The sequence below is a fragment of the Pygocentrus nattereri genome, chromosome 19 (assembly GCF_015220715.1).
Source record: "Pygocentrus nattereri isolate fPygNat1 chromosome 19, fPygNat1.pri, whole genome shotgun sequence".
Lineage (NCBI taxonomy): Eukaryota > Metazoa > Chordata > Actinopteri > Characiformes > Serrasalmidae > Pygocentrus > Pygocentrus nattereri.
In genome coordinates, this window is record NC_051229.1 from 33,625,599 (window position 1) to 33,647,986 (window position 22,388).

General features: G+C 40.2%; 1 protein-coding gene across 1 annotated transcript in view; it reads right to left on the bottom strand.

Annotated features, from left to right (window-relative positions):
* Positions 1-21,686, bottom strand: part of bbs9 (Bardet-Biedl syndrome 9) — a 160,187-nt gene extending 138,501 nt beyond the window's left edge. The window contains exons 1-7 of the mRNA XM_017725761.2: positions 21,581-21,686; positions 17,445-17,563; positions 15,175-15,325; positions 11,492-11,556; positions 11,150-11,263; positions 7,678-7,852; positions 1,426-1,510 (exon numbers count right to left, since the gene is read on the bottom strand). Coding sequence (XP_017581250.2) covers positions 1,426-1,510; positions 7,678-7,852; positions 11,150-11,263; positions 11,492-11,556; positions 15,175-15,325; positions 17,445-17,556 — 702 coding nt within the window. The 5' untranslated portion in view covers positions 17,557-17,563; positions 21,581-21,686. The remainder of the gene's footprint in view (positions 1-1,425; positions 1,511-7,677; positions 7,853-11,149; positions 11,264-11,491; positions 11,557-15,174; positions 15,326-17,444; positions 17,564-21,580) is intronic.
* Positions 21,687-22,388: the final 702 nt, after the last annotated feature.

Sequence of the window (22,388 nt, forward strand, 5' to 3'; positions counted from 1 at the left end):
TGTTAAATCTGCTTAAAAACCAGTGTTCAGATCTCAGACCAGTCAGAGCATGATCCTAATTTTCTAATCAGCACACTTGACTGACATCCCTCAACACTTCTGTTCAGCTGCACCACTTAAACAGAACAAAATACAACAGTGTGAGCAGGGAGAAACAAGCACAATGGCCTTAAAATATACAGGTGCTGTTATAGACCCCACTGTGTCCACATCTCACTAAAACATTGCCCAGCTGAGGTCAAAACATGTACGGTTCTTAATCACGTTACTGCTAGATGTGCATCCAGGGAACGCTGGCATGGCCAGCAAGGCCAAATGGACAAACAAATAAACGGACAGCTGCTGGTTCAGTTATGTGTGCTTGGTTAGCTTTCGCTTGGTTGTTAGCTTTCGGTCTGTATGTTTCCCTGACTCAAACAGAGAGTTCCCATGAGGGAACACAGAGTAGATCATTTCAGATGTGTGGACAGGACAATCCCCAGGACTGTCCAGTTTACAATAGAAGGAAAGAAATTTTAGTAAATATAATTTATATAATATAGGATGATTCAAAAAGATTAATCTGTTTTCAAAGGGCCAAATTTTTTAAATCATGAGGCACCTAAGAGCCAATCACATACCAACTGAAAGAGGGGGGTCAGTGTAAGACGGCTCCCTTCAGTCTGTGAGGAGATGCGACCCCTGAGCAGAAAGTGTTCTGCGTTCTCCACGTCAATAAGAGTGAATCCCTCATAACTGTGCAGCGTGATTTTCGTGGGCAGTGAACCTCCAGCAGCTCAGTGTTCGTTGTTGGTTCCACAACACTGGACGATCTCCGAAACTGCACTGAAAGAGCCGTGAGTGCAGCGACACCCGATATGCTCCATCGAGTATGGGATGAATTTGAACGGTGTTGATGTTGGTCTGTACAGCTGGAGGAGGTTCATGCTGAACACTTGTAGAATTACATAATAAACGTTATGCTCCTTAAACCATATAGACTGCTGAGTTTTGTTGGTTTAATATAATGCATTAATAGCTACTTGATGACTGGCTCTCAGTGGCGTTCAAAGACATTGAGCAGTGCTGGAAGTCACAGCTGGCAAAGCACCTTATTAAAAATTACTGTTTCTAGTTTTGGGACATCTGGGTTGCAGTAGCCTCAACAAGTCAACTACCTTAAGTCTTTAAAAAAAGCGCTCTATAATGCATATAATAGTATAATAGTTATGTTATAATGCATTTGGTCATTCTGACAGACTGCAATACACTACAGGAAGCATTGGTATAAAAATGGCTTGCACCATAAATTAGGAAATCACTTGTTACACAAACTCTGAATGATGCGGCCCTGCGACCGGGACAAAGTGAAAGGAAATGGCTAATGAAAAACTGTTGAATTGATTATAAGGAATGATTGTTAGCTGCAGCCTAATAAACACTGACCGCAAGTCTCTTCCCGGAGCTCTTGCTCTGCTGTTCCGAATCCTGCCTGGTGTCTGCATCTGTTGCAACCGCCAGAGTTTCATACCTGCAGAGCAATGGAGAGCAGTCAGTTATCAGTCAAACATACAAGCCTCGGTCATATGCAAAAGTCAGAGACCACCATTCATTCATTTTATTTCTAGTTAAGCCTAAGTATGGGTTAGTCATTTTTTAGTTGAAAACATATTTAAAATTACACAGAAGCCTCAACAACTAAACATATCAAGTTTTTCAGGTTGCATTGTACCCAACTTTTATCTTTATTACAACTTTCAGTCTTTTCAGGAGACTAACTTTCAGTTTCTCAAAGAAATCTGTGGGGATGTCTTTCCACACCTCCAAAGTTCAGTCTTAGAAGTTAGTTTTGCATTTTCTGCTTCTCACAATCCAAGTAATCTTGGCGATGTTGAGGTATGGACCACCCCATTGAGGTATGGGGTGGTCAGTTCAGCGTCCTGAGAACACCAGCAGCTTTGTTTGATTATTCTTTTTTGTACATTTCCTTTTCTCAGTGAGGGCTTCTCGACAGCTGGACATCCTTTCAGACCCATAACATTGAGTTGTCTTCTCAGTGGACATGGAACAGAAGATGGAGACTTTTTTGATTGGCCTACCAGAACTTGCATAATTATTAGGAGACCTCTTTTCTCTGTTCGAAAAAATTTTTGAGCTCTATTTTTGAGAACTTGTGTTTTCATGTTTCAATTTTTCTTTGACTTTCCTTTTCCTTACACAAATGGTATTTTTATTCTCTTCAGAATATCTGCTGAAAAATGACTTGTTTCTTTCAGAAAGGCCAGTAAGTACAACTGAGGGCATATAGTGTCAGAAAGCAAATTGCTGCTGTCGGAAGAACTCACATCTCCATTTTTGTCGTTTTCAGTTTTGGGTATTTCAAAATGCCCTGCTCTTTACACTGTGAGTAGATTTCATGATGAATTGACAAAAAGAAATAGCAAAATGACTTGGGAAAAAAGTTTGGTTGCACTGACTTACATTAATTATTTAAAAGTAAAGTAGTAAATTAATTAATATTAGGGTTTATTTTTCTCCTGTAAAGTTACCACTTTGGAGATACAAGGTTTTCTTCCAACAACAGCGATACAAGAGATTACTTAACAAGTCAATGTAGTGAAGTGGTTGATATTTCAGATACACAGTTTGCATAAAAAGCTTCCATTACTTATCTCTTACATTAGCCTCATATCTCTACTGTAACAGTAAAGAAAAGATCAGACCCTAAACATATCTTGGCTGACTGACCACATCTGGAATAAAAAGGGAAAAAAAAATGTGGAAATGTAACTTTTTTGCAGAACTATTTCTTTAGATTATCATTTCACATGGAAGATGCTCTGCTGTGTGTAGTACATCAGACTGATTCCTCGTTCGGACAGAACCTGAAGTAAGTAGAAAACATGGCAAAACATTTAATTTAGCTATCATTCCACTTACCCTGACCATCTGTCTTATCTGTCTTGCTGTTTTAAGTGAATGCAGTAAGTTACTAGACTGGGTCAATCTTCGCTGCATAAAATCAAATGTATTTTTTGTCATTTTTATGCGTTAATATTTTGGGTCGTACACTTGAGGAGAACAGTACACATCGGCTTGAATTTAGCCACTGAGAATACAAGTAAACACTGCTTCACGTGCCTTCTTACTGAAGAAATGCCTTGTCCACAGAATATGATAGCATTTTTACCGACATGTCAATTCACACAGGATTTACATAACCTGTGGTTATTCTACGCCTTGTAAAGGTAAAAGGAGTGCGCAGTCTGTAAAAATGACATGGCGCAAAAATCACTTAGAAACGCCAGTGAAATGACCCCATCTCCTCATGTAAACTGAATCCCGTCCAAACAAAGTTAAAAAAAACAACATCTGAGGAGAGGCAATAGCATTAGAGTTGATTATTCCCCCTCACGCACTCGGAGTGTGAGCTCACATACACAGACCGCCGAGGGGATACACACCTGCATGCGCGTGTTTGGGTGTTTAGGTTTGTCAGAACATGGCCATGTGCATGCATGTGTGAGGGTGAGGAATATGTGCTGCACATGTGTGGGGTGTGCGTGGGTGTTGCTGGAATCACAGAATCGGACTTGAATTGGAGGCCAGGGAGTTGAGGATCGGCCAAAGTCATCACAAGGTGAGCGTGAGAAATTTTAGGCAAACCGAGAAGAGGATGAAAAACTTGCGAACGTGCTTTCTCGCCTCCGGCCAGCTGCCATTATGTTATTACAGCTAATTATCTGCAGAAGTGCACTGTAATAACAGTGCTATAACAGCTTTAGGAAGTAACAAGGACTAAGAGCGTTTTAGTACAAAAAACAGAACATTTAATGTAAATGTTAAAATTTCAGAGAGTCCAGTATAAAATGTTATAATTAATAATATGGTGACACACATAGATATTATATTAAATATTCAGTTTCAATTAAAATATATGAATTGTTCTTGGAAAAAATCTAGAGGCTCAATGATACAATATTACTGTTACCATTATTATTATTATTATTATTATTATTATTATTATTATTATAACACTACAATTGAGCTACGATATGATTCTATAAGGATATCTCTCCTTTCTCATGCAAGTGGATAATGCTCATATGTATTATTATTATTTTTTTATTATTATTAATTATAATAATATTAATATTATTATTTTTTATTAATAATAATAATAATAATAATAATAATAATAATAATAATATTCCCTTAGAAATATGTCCTGAAAAATTAATTACTTGTACTTAATACTCATTTTGATTGGAAATTAAATATATATGAGGTATGCCTGTCTTTTTTTTTTTTTTTTAGAATTTTGCACTGTACTGTAGACATTACATGCATATCATTTGCTCATAAGGCCAATATTAGGTCTTCTTGGGCTTCAACACAGATACAATATACACTGACAGATACAACATGCACTTTGCTGAGATTCTATCTAGGTCTGGCCACTTTCAAAGCAGAGGTGGTATTCAGTTCTCAGTCTCATCACTGCTGACTGAGAGGTGGTGTGCACGCATGTGTGTGTGTGTGTGTGTGTGTTGTATTCACTCATCAGCCATCACGGGAGAAACCCCGCCAGAGGAAACAGCAGAAGTAATTTATATGAAAGAGGATCCCTCTCTGACCTGGCACAAAAATGCACACACATCAAACCTTCTTCCTCCAAAAAAACCCTCCCACCTCGCAGGAAAACAATCGTACCAGCTAAATAAATGAAAGCCAGGACAGCCCTAAAGTCAGAAAGCCTGGACTGCACCACTGCTAGCCCCCTTTTACCTTGTTCTTCAGAGTCAGGATCTCCCACAGATCCACCACAGAGCAGGTATTGTTTGAGTGGTGGTCATTCTCAGCACTGCAGTAACACTGACATGGTGGTGGCATGTTACTGTGTGCAGTGCTGGTGCGAGTAGATTAGAAACGGCAGCATTGTTGGAGCCTTTAAACACTGTGTCCACTCACTGTCCACTCTATTAGACACTCCTACCTTGTCGGTCCACCTTGTAGATGTAAAGTCAGAGATGATAGCTCATCTGCTGCTGCAGTTTGTGTTGGTCATCCTCTAGTCCTATATCAGTGGTGACAAAACGCTGCTCACAGGAAGCTGTTGGCAGGATATTTTTGGTTGTTGGACTTTTCTCAGTCCAGAAGTGACACAGACATATTTAAAAACTCTGACAGCGCTGCTGTATCTGATCCACTTGTACCTGCACAACACACACTAACACACAACCACCACGTCAGTGTCACTGTAGTGCTGAGAGTGATCCACCACCTAAATAATACCTGCTTAGTGGTGGTCCTGACCATTGATAAACAGGTAAAAAACAGGCTAATAAAGTGTGCAGAGAAACAAAGGGAAAAACTTCCACTTTATTTATTTTCTATTGAACTATTTTCCTATCAGGACAATCAAAATGGTAAAAATCCCCATTCTCAGTTTTTACAAATCACTCTGATCTCCGGTTGGACAACTCTTCTACACTAAGCATTCCACGAGTTCAACCAAGCCCCTCCTAACTCCCTCTTCCTCTTAATTATTTTTATTAGAGGAGGATATATACAGTCTGACGGGCCAGAAAGAGAGGTCAGCATTTCTACTGTGCTATCTTGTCTGCAGGAGCAGTCTGATATGAGAACAAATCCCAAAGCTTTACATCTGTACACATTGCATATCCATTGTTGGTACTTCATGTCCAGAGCTTTTGGTCCGAGCCTGCTGCGCCTCTATTATTGCCGTGTGGCCAGTGAGCACAGGAAAAATAAACGGAGGCCGATTGCGGAGTGGAAACTTCATTAAGACACAAAAACGTTCACTTAGCGTGCCGCTAACTGGCCTCAGCTGTGGAAATAGCAGTGGGGCCGCGTGACACCCACTCGGCCAGCTGCGGCGTCCAACGGCCGCTATTTTTACGCAAATTTCCCCCTGTCCACTCCTCCCCCACTTTTATTTAAACATGCCGGAGACGGCGGATGTGGTCAGTGGCATGAAAAGGCGGAATGAGAATGGCCTCCTCTCTCTCTGCTGCAGCTCTGGCTCTATATTTGAAAGCATTTTAGGTTGAAATAAAAGAGTTTGAAACAGTTTGTAAAGTCTCAAAACATGCGATTTACTTCCCAGTCCATAAATGAGACTAAGCTAAATTCATTGTTTTTGTGATGTAACAAAAACAATACATTTACATACATTACATAAAAGCATCCAAACACCCAAACTTATAAGTGAATTCAGTGACTTTGTTTGTTGACACAAGTTTCGTTGTCAGTTGCACACATACAGCTTGCACAGTCTCCTTAGTAAAGTACTGCTAAAAGGAAGGGATGCACTGGAGAAGCTGCATATCAGCCTAAGGTCACCATGACCAATGTCAAGTGTCTGCTAGACGGGTTTATACAACAGATAGCTTCAATGGCCAATCTCCACAACAACAACCCTGTTGTGGCTCTATTCGTAACACAAAGAGTTACTACCTTTTTGGCCTAAGGAACTGATATTAAGACATGTTTGATATGATATTCAGGGCTTCTTTGCTTTACCTTTTTCTCCATTCTGCAAAACTGTTGTATATAAGCAACAGAGCACTCAAGGTTGTGTGTTGTCACGCATAACATCATGGCTGTGTTGAAGGCATTAACAAAGTCACCCAGTACTTCATCCCAATATCTTTGGCCTGACCCACAAGCACCAACGACAGCCGAGAGAGAGGGCAGGAACGCAGTACCCAAGCCTTGCACAGCAACAAAAGCTGCTAGTGACAGCAAAAGGAGGACGTCAGCTATGAGAGAGGGCAGGAGAACCATGACAACTCCAAGAGGCATGAAGCCGGCGCATGAGTCCTGAACTCCATTTCCCGGGCCCCACCTCCGTTTTTGCAGCAAGGCCGCTCGATTTTGCCTCCCGCTTAATCCCAGCAGCCAAGTTGTGGAGTGGGGGCTGTGAAGGGGAAGCGGAGCAACAAACTCTCTTTCCCGCACGGCTCAGGAGCTCATACTGCCCTTAATGAGAGCCAACTGAAGCTGATCTGGCATCAGCAGCGTGAGCGCCTTTTAAAGAGCACAGAGGGAACAGAGAGAGGGTGAGAGTGAGAGGAGAGGGACCAACAGCAGCAACATCAAAAGACAGTTTGAGAAAAAGGCTGAAAAGTCTAGTAGCCCCAGAGAGGTGGCCAGTTTAGATTTATGGCGATTTTGTTTGTTTTGTGTCTGGAAAACAAAAGCAATCAGCTGCAGCCCTCAATCCTGCCTCCAGCATCCTTCCTTCACCTGGGCTAGCATTTTTATATAAAACAACACCATTTTAGAACAGAGATGGAATGTGGAAAACAATTTTAGTGCATCAGCAAGCAATGATTTGTGGCTGAAAAAACACTTTTTTTGTTTGTCTAAGTCATTTAAGTCACCTTTACCAGTATCACCTTTAAGTGATGCTGATGTGGGTAAAACACGGAGCACATTTTTTTTTTTAATTGAAAGTCAACATGTATTTAGTCAAATGCAACAGCCAGAACAGAACAGGCCTACTGGACATCGCAATGAGACCACCCCAACAGCACTTGCACCCCCATCCTCATCAAGACAAGAAAGATGGCCTGGCTTCATACAGACAAAATTTGCATCCACGTTAATTGGTACTTTTATAGTACATAATAAGTGTTTGTGAAGATAAGCTGACCGCCTTTTCTTGCTGACCTGTAACACTCCACCTGACGGGTGGAGGAGACGGTGATGAAGGAGTCAGTGCGCGCACAGTAACACAGTGGTCCAGGCAACAGGAAGCCTGGCAGGAAGCGGCCAAAAGCATAGCTCTCCTGCTCAAAGAACATCAGCATGCCGTCCATAGACTGGATACAGATGAAGTGGTGACCTGAGCAAAGACAACACAGCAGAGGAAAAATCTGACAGAGAAACACAATGATAACAAATAGCAGTGAAACCACAACTACCCAGACTAACACAATTATCACCAAGAGAAATACACTGGCAAGCTCAGCTATGTGGAACGAGTCTGATTAGCTCATGTTAGATTGCAAGAGGACTGTTGTTCCACACTAAGTGGACTTGGCTGGTGTTATGTTGTTCAATGCCAGGCATGTCTGATGAATTCCTTAAGCTGATGCTGACGTGTGTACTGCACTCTGTTTAGGTGGATAGTAGGGCTGCACAATAAATCAGATTTTTATTGTTATCTCAATACACGTTTCTGTTATACGAGTCCCATTAGAAGCCCAACAAGTGCTTCCCTGGCTAGGCTTGACCACTGCTCTCCCAACTAGAGACAAGTGACTTTATCAGTATCTTTCAATTTTAATGTGTCAAAAATGTGCCAGTTACCCATGTCATAAGCACTAATACTGCCACACCATGACAGAACCTGGCTTTCGAACTTTATGCTGGTATGCTGGTCCTTTACTTCTTTGGCCTGAGAACACACCGTCTATTGTTTCCATTAACCATCTGAAAGGTTGACTCATCACACCACATTGCATGTTTCCAGTCTGCATCAGTTTATTTCAATTTAGCTCAGGCTCAGAGAAGTCGGTGGCATTTCTGGACACTGCTGATATAAGGTTTCTGCTGTGCCTAGTGCATTTGTCGGGGCAACTACAAACAGTACTTACTGATAACGACTTGTCAAAGTATTCCCCAGCCCATATAATGTAAGCCTTCACAGAAGCATGCTGTTATTTTATGTACTGACATTTGTAGTTAAAATATTTCTTCTTTTTATGAAACATTTATGTATATTCTGTAATAAAATTACCATTCTGGAGATATTCCTACAACAGCAATGATTAAAAATCTTGCTTTATAGATATCAGTATGAGTTTGAACACATATAAACAGGTATTTAATACATATAAACAGGTAAAACCCCATCATTAGACAGACTCTGTCAAAGGTGTATGTAAAAAAAATGAATTTTATAACCAATAGCCTTAGCGAACATCCCCATCGAGCAGCCCTAGTGGTACAGTGTGTTCCCACCATTCTAGAGTGCATGGTGATCACTTTATGACACAGAAAATAAGGGCAGCTCTATGCCATAAAGCTCAGTGCTGTAAAACACAACGGCTGCTGCATGCGAGAGCAGTAATTAGGCCTCTATACCCTGTTAAAAATCACACACTTGTTCATGAGGGGTCAGCGAGAACCACCAACAGAGCCAGACACACACACCTCTCACACACAGCCCACATATGGGCAGCTAATGAGTGTGAGAGGGACAGCGAAAGTAGGTGAGAGTGAGTGTTAATGATTTTTGGAATGTTCATTTCAGAGTAATGGCTTTTAATGCAGTCTAAGTAGCATAATAGCATGGCTTTGGCCGGATGCAGTTTGGGTCAGCACCAGGCCACCCAGCAGACTCAATGGCCCATACAGTACAGTCCTTTCAAAACCGTCTTTTTCTCAATTCCTGGATTTCCCTCTACTCAGGGGACCTCATTAATATCACCATATAGATGATTAATTAGGTCATTTGTGAAGATTGCTTCCCAAATGTTTCCACCCTCTCAAATGGCTCTGGACAGCGAGACTCTGCAATACCCCCTCACACAAGCCGAAAAAGACAATCAGCACCCCGAGTGCACTGTATGGACACGCTGCGCCTCACGGTTTTAAACAGACAGTGATTTAAAGACGACCTCTGCTGCCATCTTGTGGTCAATGGTAATATTGACCACAGCAGAGAACACAGTTTAAGACCAAGATCCTCTTAAGCATTAGAGGAGTGACCCTCGCTATATTTATAGAGGGTTTATTTTAATCCACTTGCTTTATCCAGTCCATGAAGGATGAAAGGCTGTGCACAATCTAGCGGGCAGTAAATGACTCCATTTCGCACTTTGTCTCTATGTAGCGTCACTCTTTTGATGGAGTATTTCTTCCACTTGTCTGACATGAAAAATGTACTTACTTATTTATTTTACACCATTTAAAAATACCATGTGCCCTTTACTTTGTAAGCAAGTTTCACAGCGACTGCATCAACAGAAATGGCCCAAAATTACTTGGAACAAATGTACATTATATAAACCTTATTTCCAAAAACATTGGGACAGTATGTGAAACGCTAATATAAACAGAAAGCAATGTAAATTACAGTAGTAAATTCTTTCTCACCTGTATTTTGTTGTAAATATATGCTTATGCCAAATATGATGTCTGCAACACGTTCCAAAAATTTGTTAAAAAATCTGAAAATGTGTTCTCCCTGTTCCTTTCAACAACACTTTATATTTATTTGAAGACTGAAGACACCAATTGAACCACTTTTGAAAGCAAAGTTTTTGCCTTTTTTCCATTATACAAGTCTTTAACTGCACAACTGTACAGGGCCTTTGTTGTCATATTTTGCGCTTCACGTTTTCAGTTGGAGACACCACTGATCCCCACTTTCTGATTATGCAGCCACGCTACTGTAACATGCACAGACAGTGGCTTCTAGAGGGCAGCATATGAAGCTCTAAAACGTGCATATATCTTTCAGTTTTAATGTTTCAAAAATGTGCCAGTTAACCATGTCATGAGCACTAATACTGCCATACCATGACAGAACCTGGCTTTTGAACTTTATGCTGGTAACAATCTGGATGGTCCTTTACTTCTTTGGCCAAAGAACAGACCATCTATTGTTTCTTTAAACCATCTAAAGGCTTGACTCATCACACCACATTACACATTTCCAGTCTGCATCAGTTCATTTCAATTTAGCTAAAGCTCAGAGAAATCAGCGGCGTTTCTGGACATTGCTGATATAAGGTTTCTGCTGTGCCTAGTGCATTTGTGGGGGCATCTACAAACAGTACTTATTGATAACGACTTGTCAAAGTATTCCCGAGCCCTTGTGATAAAACCCTTCAGAGAGGCATGCTGTTATTTTATGTACTGAGGTTTGTAGTTAAAATGTTTGTTCTTTTTATTAAACATTTATGTATGTTCTGTTATAAAGTTACCATTTTGGAGATATCTTGTTTTATAAATATCATATAAACATATAAATACATATAAACAGGTAAAGCACCATCATTAGACAGTCCTTGTCAAAGGTGTATGTAGTTAAAAAAAAAAAAAAAAAAAAAAATGAATTGTGAAATTTACAGACTAGATTCTTTATGAAGCATACAGAAAGAATCTCATACACTCATGACTAAAATCTTACCAGTGACCCCTCCAAAAGGGCCGTATGTCATGTTGCAGGCTGTCCTCTGCAGGTTGTGTTCATAAACCAGTCGGAGCTGGTATTGGTCCCCATGTTCAACATTTCCAGCAGTGCCTGAAAATGGCAGAGCAATATTTTACTATATTAAGTCGAGTACTGTGTACTGTAAAGGCATAATCAACCTACAAGACCTTAGAGTACTTTTAAGAGGGCTTTCGTGCTGTTATTTAAATAGTGAGAATGAGGCGGAAAACAAGATTTAATCAGCTAAGTCTTTGCCAGAAAACAGAACAGGGTGCATGCAGTGGAAAGGAATAGGTGTTTAACAGTAAGGGCAGTAACCTGAGACAGCATAAACAGAGAGCTTTCGGGGATGCAGCACCGCCAAGTGGAGCAGCTCTGAGCACCTGGAAGAACACAAATAACACAGAGAGCAATCAAATCAACTTTTTAATGAATCAACTAATATCATTCCGTTTTAGTGATATGTTCTTATAATAGCAAAAGAAATTTGAATGAAAGCTTTTACATTTGTTTTCTTAGCAGACTTAACAATCTACACTCTTATTAATACAGCAATGGAGTTCATGCCTTGACAAGAAATGGATGGATGGCCAATCTCCATGATATTGTATTCCAAGGACCATGTATATCATTGTAGCTTGTAGATGGTGTTATTATTGATCTGTATCACAATTTAGTTCCTCTGAGTATCTATTTGCCCTCTTTTGTTGAAACTACTGAAAATTGTAAAACTATAATTATACTATAATAATACTCAAACTATATTAATTAGTATGAAAATGTATAATTAGAGCTTTTGTTGAATATTCAAGAATTTACTAAAACATTGAAAATCCATTTGAATACTGATCCCAGAAAACTGCATTGAGCCTTAAAAATACTGTGTAATTATACCCTAATTAAAGAGCTTTTTAAGTAAATAATGATTCAACAATCAAAATCACCATTTAAAAACATGGCGACATTTAAAATAATACACATATCAAATGTAGGTATAGAGTGGGTGGAAGCCCTCCTCATTTAGAAGTCAGGCCCACTCATATCTGTAACTGCTCAAAAAAAAACCTCATTTGTCTTTACACACGTTTAATAATGCATAAAAACAAACAAGCCGAGTTCTTGCATCCTGGCGTTTTTTTCCACTTTAAATAAATAAAAGCAGTTACCAAAGCTCTCTTTAGAACTCCACCAACCTTCAGGCCAGAGAGACATTTACATGTATCTTTGTAGCTTCTTAAACTTCTTGGAACCACTGGTGGTTCCAAAATCCAAAAATCATATTCTTCATAACGGACATATTTCATAAGCTACATTCAAAAGTTGGGTGTCGTTTGAGGCTGCAACTGTCTTCTTTCCAGTCAAATAGATGGTAATGGAATTTTAAACCCTTATAATAAGAGAAGCTGAACTGGCTTTTTTTGTACTGAAAGTCGACCCATTTTTCCCCAAGACTGGGCTATAAACTATAAACACACGGCGTCTCTTCAGTGACCTGTTCTGTAAAAATTATCATTATAAAATAATACAAAGAGCGTCTAAGATTTTTGGCTTTCAGCAGTTAACTGTAAGCATATATCAATATGTGTAGATCATAAAACACGTTCTAATAATTTGAGGGGACCTTTTACAAAAATAAATAAATAAAAGAAAAATTTGCATTTATTTCATGCAGTTACTGAGTTACTTAATTTGCCTTACCATTTGTTCATGTGAATTCAGATGGACAAACCAAAATATACCCTGGAGAATAAGATGTTAATTTAATCTGTGCCTTTGCTTTTTCACTCTTAACTTTTATTATTTTACTAAAATAACTTTAATTCTTTTTTCACTCTGTTCAGAAACAGTAACAGAAGAAACCAAACTCAACTCTACTTTCTTCTGTTAAGTTTTATCACCTGTCTGTAAAGCACTTTGAGCTGCCAGCATGAAAAGTGAGCTGTAAAGCATAACTATTATGTATAAAACGCTATTATTAATATTCCATGTATTCCATGCAGTCATGTGTTGGGCACTACCACGGTTTTACACCTACTCTGCAATAAAACACAGAATGATGCTTTTTTGGCTTAATGCCCACATATAACAGCATTATCCTGGACTGTTTCTGCAGATATTGGGACATTAGCTCAGCTGTGCTAGTATGTAGCCAGCAAGCGAACTAAGAAAGTTGGAAAGTTGACTGTGAAAATTTCAGTACTGCAATAAAGGACAAGAAAAATCAACTTTAAGAATCAGATACCCAAGCCTGGAACTGTAAACGGTAGGCGTGTGGTTAACTAGCCTTGACCGCCATGGTAGGCCGTCAGTTATTACAGTAGCTAGGTACTTAAATGTCAGCAATCATGTGTTCTATTTGAAACCTCTGTTCATAGTATCATAGTAGCTACAGTAAAGAAAGTTGATGATTGTCATCCTCACGATAGTGATGATGTGCCAAGATACAGATGAAAGTGACTTTTCTTTTTTAATTAGGTTTCATCAGAGGTTCTTTTCTTCCCCTGAGCAGCAAACAGATCAGGAATAACCAAAAACAGACTCTGACTTAAGGGAAATGCAAAAAACACTTAAAGATAAACAAACAGCCAGGGATCGTGACCACAGAGTGTTATGCTGTGGGGGGAGAATGTGGAGAGCTGCCTGATGTTCTTACACTTATATGCGTGTGTACGTGCGTGCGTGCGTGCGTGCGTGCGTGTGTGTGTGTGCGACCATCAGAGCAACACACTCAGTGTCTTACAGTTCCATCAACCACATGTCACACCAGCAAACTGAAAAGGACTAAAATAAAACAAAAGTATGGGGGCAAATGAGTGCACATCAAGAGACCTGACAGCTCCAACCAACAAATCTTCTAATTTTGACTTTATGTGAAAAGCTATTCAGAATAAGTCTGGCTTAAACACCCAGGCATTCTTGTGTGCAAGCAAAACTATCCCACCTCAAAAGCGTATACAGATTTATTGCCGCTTTTTTACAATGTTCCCGCATCTGGTTTTCCATTGATCTATTTGTTTCTACTTGTTTGACATAAGCTGGGCTGTGTGAATGTTTTAAATCTAAAAAAAACTGATGTTAGAAAACATACTTTCTGAACAGTACGATAGAAAAAGCTCCTACCATTTCACAGGTTCATTGTTCTTAAAGGGGATTTTCATTATTTTTCCAAAGTTTCTTTATCTGTTGTGATAAGTCATCCAGAGTGCTCTGGCGTGAAATGTCCATTATAGAGGAACCTACCAACATGGATTTCTTTATAGAAGTGATGATAGGAAGCAGGGGTTGATGAAAATGTAGCCATTTTATTTACTATCCAAAACCACCTACAGGAGCCTACACAGGCCTTCTGAGTTTACATATGTAATGCTGGTGATGGTAAATTAGTGATACATCTGGAAAAAAAATTTCATGGATCTTGTTGTGATTGGTGTTGCACTGTGGAATGAAAGGCTTTTAAATGCTTTTGAAAATGTTTAGGCCAAACCCTGATATGAAAATTCTTGTAAACCAATGTCTCAAGCATCTCTCTAACATATATGTGACCATTTATTTATTCAGTAATAACCTCTTGTGAAGTTTTAGAGACTTACTAAAAAATCTGGTTCCTATCGTCACTGAATCAGTGTCTCTAGAATGTAAAGGGCCACTGTAAATGATCAGTCTATACATTTCTCTACCATGAACTACTTTAACATCAAGCCACTCTGAATGACTTTGTTTACATCAACTTAATACTCGACCCACTTTCGACAATACAACTCCTTTTTACTCCTCTTTTACTAATGTCTATAAAACACGTCTTAAATACATCAAACCTCACACAGTAGCAGTTCCTAACCCCATCTTTCAAGACTCTCTGTCACACTTAACATACCTTACCCAGGGAGACATGTACCACACACCAGTGACTACCTGGTTCAGGTGTGTTGGAGGCTGGAATAAAAGGTTAGAATAGCTGGAGCAATTATTTAATTGGGTGATTCTTAAGTTATACAACTTACGAGACAAACTTGCCCACTTCCACCTGAATGATGGGGTCCCGGAGCTGCACTTCCAGCAGCTGGGCATCTGCTACGGTCTGCTCGGCTGGTTTGCTTGCATGAGGAGCAAAAATCCGGAGCATTCCCATGTAACTGCCCACCACTACCTTATCTGCAACAAGAGACACAACCTTACATGTAGGTTTATGATATGAAACATTTTGAGTGGTATTTGCACGCAAGACCACAAGGAAAAAGACAAAATACAAAGTGCCATCAGGGAGAAAAAGTACACTCGCGTATATTCAAATTAAAAATTATACACAGAGAGAGGTTTTTAAAGGAAAGCATCAGTATGTCATTTTTGCTTAGAGGGCACTCGTCCCACATTTTACTTATTTGGCATTCTCTCGCTGAGGTCTGCTCATGATATTTGTTATTTTATGTACCAAAATTGCCATTAATTAATTTTATATGAGCATTTTCAACTGATCTTTATCCCTTAGACACAGCAAACCTTCTTGCCACAGCTCGCATTGATGTGCCATCCTGGATGAGCTGCACTACCTGAGCCACTTGTGTGGGTTGTAGAGTCCGTCTCCTGCTACCACGAGTGTGAAAGCACCACCAACATTCAAAAGTGACCAAAACATCAGCCAGAAAGCAGAAAGGTACTGAGAAGTGGTCTGTGGTCCCCACCTGCAGAACCACTCCTTTATTGAGTGTGTCTTGCTAATTGCCAATAATTTCCACCTGTTGTCTATTCCATTTGCACAACAGCTGTGAAATTGATTGTCACTCAGTGTTGCTTCCTAAGTGGACAGTTTGATTTCACAGAAGTTTGATTTTCTTGGAGTTATATGGTGTTGTTTAAGTGTTCCCTTTATTTTTTTGAGCAGTGTATATATATATAATTATGACGTGGTATCGTGATAGGATGCCACGTGTGCAACAGGTCCAGTCATAAAACTTCCTCGCTACTAAATAATCCACACTCAACTGTCAGTGGTATTATAACAAAGTGGAAGCGAATGGGAAAGATAGCAACTCAGCCACGAAGTGGTCGGCCACGTAAAATGACAGAGCAGGGTCAGCGGATGCTGAAGCACATAGTGCACAGAGGTCACACACTTTCTGCCTAGTCAAGTGCTAAACACTTCCAAACTTCATGTGCCCTTCAGATTAGCTCAAGAACAGCGTACAGAGCTTCATGGAATGGGTTTCCATGGTCGACCAGCTGCATCCAAGCCTTACATCACCAAGCTCAATGCAAAATGTCTAATGCAGTGGTGTAAAGCGCCGCCACTGGACTCTAGAGCAGTGGAATGTTCTCTGGAGTGACAAATCCAATGGCCAAGTCTGGGTTTGGCGGATGCCAGGAGAACGGTACTTGTCTGACTGCATTGACACCAGTGCACATAGCAAGGTCTATAAAGACATGGATAAGTGAGTGGACTGAACTTGACTGGCCTGCACAGAGTCCTGACCTTAACCCGATAGAACTCCTTTGGGATGAATTAGACCGGAGACTGCGAGCCAGGCCTTCTCGTCCAACATCAGTGTCTGACCTCACAAATACATTTCTGGAAGAATGGTCAAAAATTCCCATAAACATAAACTCCTAACCCTTGTAGAAAGCCTTCCCAGAAGAGTTGAAGCTGTTATAGCTGCAAAGGGTGGGCCGACTTCATATTAAACCCTATGGATTTATAATGGGATGTTACTCAAACCCATATGTGTGTGAAGGCAGACGAGTGAATACTTTCAGGAATATAAGTGTATATACACAGCAACTCAGAAGACAAGTATATAGGTTGGCTGGTTAACTACTTTTGGACAGGGAATAAAATGGCTACTTTTTTTGTGACATCTGTTTTTGTTGCCTTATTTCCATGTATGGACTGTCTGGACTGGGGAGAGAACAGTATGCTTTGAATCTTTAACCGTGTTCACATACTACCTCAAACTCTTCTATTTAGAAGACTTCTCCATGTTACTGGCCCTTAAAACTTTTTATTTACTATTTAAATCGATGCAGTTTTACAAAACATTCATATGCTATTCCTCCACCGTTTCACCCTGATGATTTGTTTTGTAATGAAAGTGAACTGAAACAAATACGGTCAGTAGTTTGAACTAGTATATCAATATCCTTTAAATCTGAGACACTTTGCTGCCTTTGTGTACTTACCTCAGTCATAGTGAAAATTATATACAGAACATACATGAAAATTGGAAATCTTTCCAATACTATAAATGATGTGTGAGCATGTTTCTATATTTCCACTCACCACAGCCACTGCCGCTATTGTCCACATCACCGACACACAAGCAGCCCTGGTCAAACTCTTCTCCTTCACCGAGTACTGCTGACCACCAGTCCCGTGCCTTGAACAGAGACATCTTGCAGCTGTGCGAGAAGACAAAAAGATTGAGCACTGTTATAAATACATTAAACATCCAAACAACAGCCTGTAAAGTTTGCTCGTGCAACACATCTCCTGAAATCAAAGGTATCCCTTTGATTATTTTCCATGACAGGGACATTCTGGCCCAACCTTCAGCACTTGTGTCCAAAGCACTTTAAGTTTTTCCTCCCAACATCTATTCTCATGTGACCAGATGTGATCTCATAACGAGAATACATGTCTGAGGACGACTTGTTTAACTGCAGCAAAATCTGCCATTCCAAAACCCATCCGCACTTCCTTTAGCACAGTTTGTGTTTAGGTAACACAAGCAAAACAATCTTGCTAGCAAAACACTATAGTTCTTGAAAATTAACAACTGAAAAATATTGCTCAATTTAGTTTTGTCAGAGTGTGTACTGCAAACTGCCGAGGTTACAGTCAGTATTGCATTGTCCAGTTTAACAGATCCGTTTTTCTGTTATAAGAGACTGTATATGTATCACATTCTCCGTACACACACACAACATGCACCTACATGCTCAAGTGGAGTCTTTAGGGGGACTTTTCAGTCATCCTAGCTTACGTTACATCTATGTGCTAACGACAGGCCTGCTGTCCATCGGACAGTGTTAACGAGCGCCCCGGGTTTGTTACCACCCTAAGAATCACACGGCACACATTTAGTTACTGATGATGTCTACGATATGTGTAGAAATAGGGGTGACCAATGTAACAGTATTTATCATTATTGTAATTAATTACAGCACATTATGTCAAATTATGCTTCCCCCAGGAGATACCCACCTTCAAGACACATCACCAGCAGATGACTTTCCTAGTCTTTACACTAGAAAATCTCACCCCCAAGACTACTACTAGTGCAGCCCTATGAAATGAGGCAATGGTGAAGTTTTTCAGTATGGCCAAAATTACTCTTTAACTGTTTTCTCAGATTTAGTTTCTTTTATAAGACCCAGGGTCTCGTCCCAGTAGGTCCCTGTGCCTGGTAAACCTCCAGCGGGAGGCATCCAGAGGCATGATCAGATGCCTGAACCACCTCAACTGGCTCCACTTAATGCAGAAGAGTAGTAGCTCTACTTTGAGCTCCTCCCGGAGGACTGAGCTCCTCACCCTATCAAGTAGAGTGTAGCCCACCACCCTGCAAAGAAAGCTCATTTCCACCACTTGTATTCTTTCGGTCATTACCTATGTTGTAAACATATGAACACACACACCTGCTAAGCCACTTATCCTTCTTGGTCATGCGGGGAGCTGAAGCCTATCCCAGCAGTCTTTGGGTGAAAGGCAGGATACACCCTGGACAGGTCACCAGTCCTTCACAGGGTAGACACACAGCCATATGCATTCACACACCCACACTCACACCTAGGGGCAATTAAGCACGTCCAATTGACCTGACTGCATGTCTTTGGACTGTGGGAGGAAACCGAAGTCCCTGGAGGAAACCCTCTGAGACACGAGGAGAACATGCATACTCCACACAGGAGGACCCTGGTCACCCGACCGGGGAATCAAACCCAGGCCCTCCTTGCTGTGAGGCGACAGCGCTCAATAAATGAAATGTTTAACCTTACATCTTTCTTATATTTTTGTTTTTTCCTAGAGGTCCATTAATGACTAATAACAGTCAGAACTCATTTTTGCATGACTTTTTTTCCAGCCTCTCTTTAACCCTTATAATTAAATAGAATGTTTTAGTTCTAATGCCTTTAAGACTAATTTACGCAAATGACATAAAATATGTAAATGAGTCCAGAGGTTGATTTATAGGACACACATTTCTGTTCTAGTAATTTTTTATGCTAATGACAACTACTCCCATTGGCTGTCTAAAGGGAGGGGGTGGATTATGAGGTGCAGTCTTTGTGCAAAAAAAATTAATATTAGCAAATGGACTGTCCTGTCCATCATAGACGTCTAGATGTGAAACCTCAGCTACGGCAGGAAAAGTCTGAAGGCCAGGTGAGCGGGCATGTTTATGAGAGTGGGCCGGGTGTTTGGCAAAACACGAAGCAGCAAGTCCTAAAAGCCCATAGAATCACATGTTCATTGTTACTGTTACTGCAACTGCCATGTTCAAAAGATAAATAGAACGGAACAGAAATAGAAAAATACAAATCAAAAATAGAGATGCACATTTTTGACGATCTGCAGTTTTAGGATTAGTCCAAGTCACTGACTTCATAACCTCACTTTAAAGCCATACTAACATGCTGTCTTCCAGAGCATCCCAGGACCATCAGTGATCTGAAGCAAGCCCTAGTGTGCTACTGACTGGATGCTTGGCTCACCCTGACCAAGCAGATGCATCATGTGACCAAGGATTTCATTAGTAGCCAAGCAGCTTTCCTAATTGCTGACTGCTGAGCAGGTGGAAGAGACAGCTAATCCAGCGGGCTCACAACAGGGTAAGAGGGATAGATGGCAGAGAGGCAGAGAGAGAGAGAGAGAGAGAGAGAGAGAGAGAGAGAGAGAGAGAGAGAGAGAGAGAGAGAGAGAGAGAGAGAGAGAGAGAGAGAGAGAGAGAGAAGCGTGCTCTGCCATTGCAGGGCTTACAGGACAACATAATGGCATGTTGAAGGACCTAAAAGCATAATTTTACATAATGTGATGTAATTTATTACAGTAATGATAAATACAGTCATACTGGTCACACCTATTTCAACATATATCAGGGATATCATCAGTAATGCTGACCAACTGCATGTTTCATTAAGAACAGCATAAGCATTGTCCTGTCCTAAAGTGATTTAGCGCATCACAACATGCAAAATGTTGAATAAAAAACACTCACTGTTTCATAGCCTCTTTGTTTTTAAATGTGGCATTTAAATGATGCACTGTCTGTTCTAACTCATCAAACCTCAGAAAAAAACTAAATACTGTGTTGTGTGTCATGAAAGAGTCTTTAAGCATCACAACATTATTGCCCTATTACTCACACCTAGCTTATGCCTGGCATACCCAAAGGGGAACTCCACTGATTCTCCCCAAAGAGTGGTTTGGTGCGAAATGCTCCGTTCAAGAAAAACTTTCTAAGTCTAAATTCTTCCCAGTGGGGGTGATGGGAACTAGACATTTGAAGAGTTTAATGCCACTAAAAGCTCCCTTACAGAAAAATATTACACGAAATGGTGAGACATACATCCCTAATGTCTGACACATTGTATTATGATCATTTTGTGATAATGCATTTTAACCCATTTATTTAGCTGTGTTAATGGCACAGAGGTACAAAATAATCAGATTTACCACTATTTTACCATCATCAACATTTCACATAAACACTTGTGACTTGTGTAGGTTAACTGGTGGTTTTGGATAGTAAATAAAGTGACTACTGTGTTGCAGACATGGTGACCCCTTGGTTCCCATCACCACCACTGCAAAGAAATCAAGCTCTGTTTACATCTCAAAGACCACATTATTCAGAAATTCTGAAAAACTGGTGGAGTTCCCCTTTAAAATACACATTATAATCCTTACTATCCCTGCACTTTGTTTAATTAATATTTACACATTTCTCCACAGTATATTTCATAACGACTGTCATAAAAATCCAGTTCCTCGCCTGTTGAACGGTTTAACTCTAACTTAAGTGAAAGAAAACGTTAGCCAGTCATGCAGTGATGCAGGTTGATGGACGGATTAGCAACTTTAGCCAAAAGCCAGCAAACAATACCAACATTCTTTCTGCAGCTAAACTCGAGGAAGAAAACACGCTACTCTCTGAAAATAACTGTCAGTGGGGTTTACAGGGTCGCTCCAGCTAAAACACGAAGAGGAATATTTAGCGGGCGATAACAACGTTAAGCATCTTAAGTAAGTTACTCTAATAAGCTAGTTAGCTCGGTAAGCTAGGTTAGCTCAGTGCCAGCACAGGCGAACCTAGTAAAACTACCCTGCTTTCAGGCTCATTTTCAATGGGTCGTTTGTCCAAAACTACTACTTTCTCTGTCGGTATTGCGCAACGCTAAGAAAATATCGCGGTCTACCTTCACTTAGTGCCCAGAGAAGATGTGTTGAAGCGTTTAACAGTTCAGGTGGTTCACATCTCCAGCCTGCATTACTGGCGTCCGCTCACAGCGCTGTTGTCATGGCACTGACACTAACGGTTAGTGAGGAGCCGTAGGAGACATGCCGGCCAAAATAAAAGTCCCAGCAAAGCAACATCTAATCACGCAAACGCCATCACGAATGGCAAATCGCACCGATTTGATTTTTCTAAAAAAAAATTCAATGTTTAAGATTTAGACAGAAGTACGCATACACACATTAATAAAGTGTCAGTCAAAATTTTATGGACACCTTCTCATTCAGTGTTTTTTTTATTATTTTTTTTATTATTATTATTTTCTACATTGTAGATTAACATTGAAGACTTCAAACCTATGAATGAACCCATGTGGAATTATGTAAACAACAAAAAAGGCTCCTTTAGCTTTGATGACAGCTTTGCAAACTCTTGGCATTCTCTGAATCAGCTTCATCAGTAACCTGTAATGGTTTTCAATCAACGGGTGCGCCTTGTGAGAAGTGAACTGGTGGAGTTGCGTTGCCTTATTTATGCATTTGCGACCATCACTTGTATTGTGCAGAAGTAGGGTGGGATGCACAGTTGTATACAGTGAATAGCCCGATCCGACCACTTTTCTAATCCATATTATGGCAGGAACTACTCAACTAAGTAAAGAGAAATGACAGGCCGTCATTACTTTAAGACACGAAGGTCAGTCAGTCCGGAAAATTGAATGTATCCTCAAGTGTAGTCACGAAAACTATCAAACGCTATGATGAAACTGA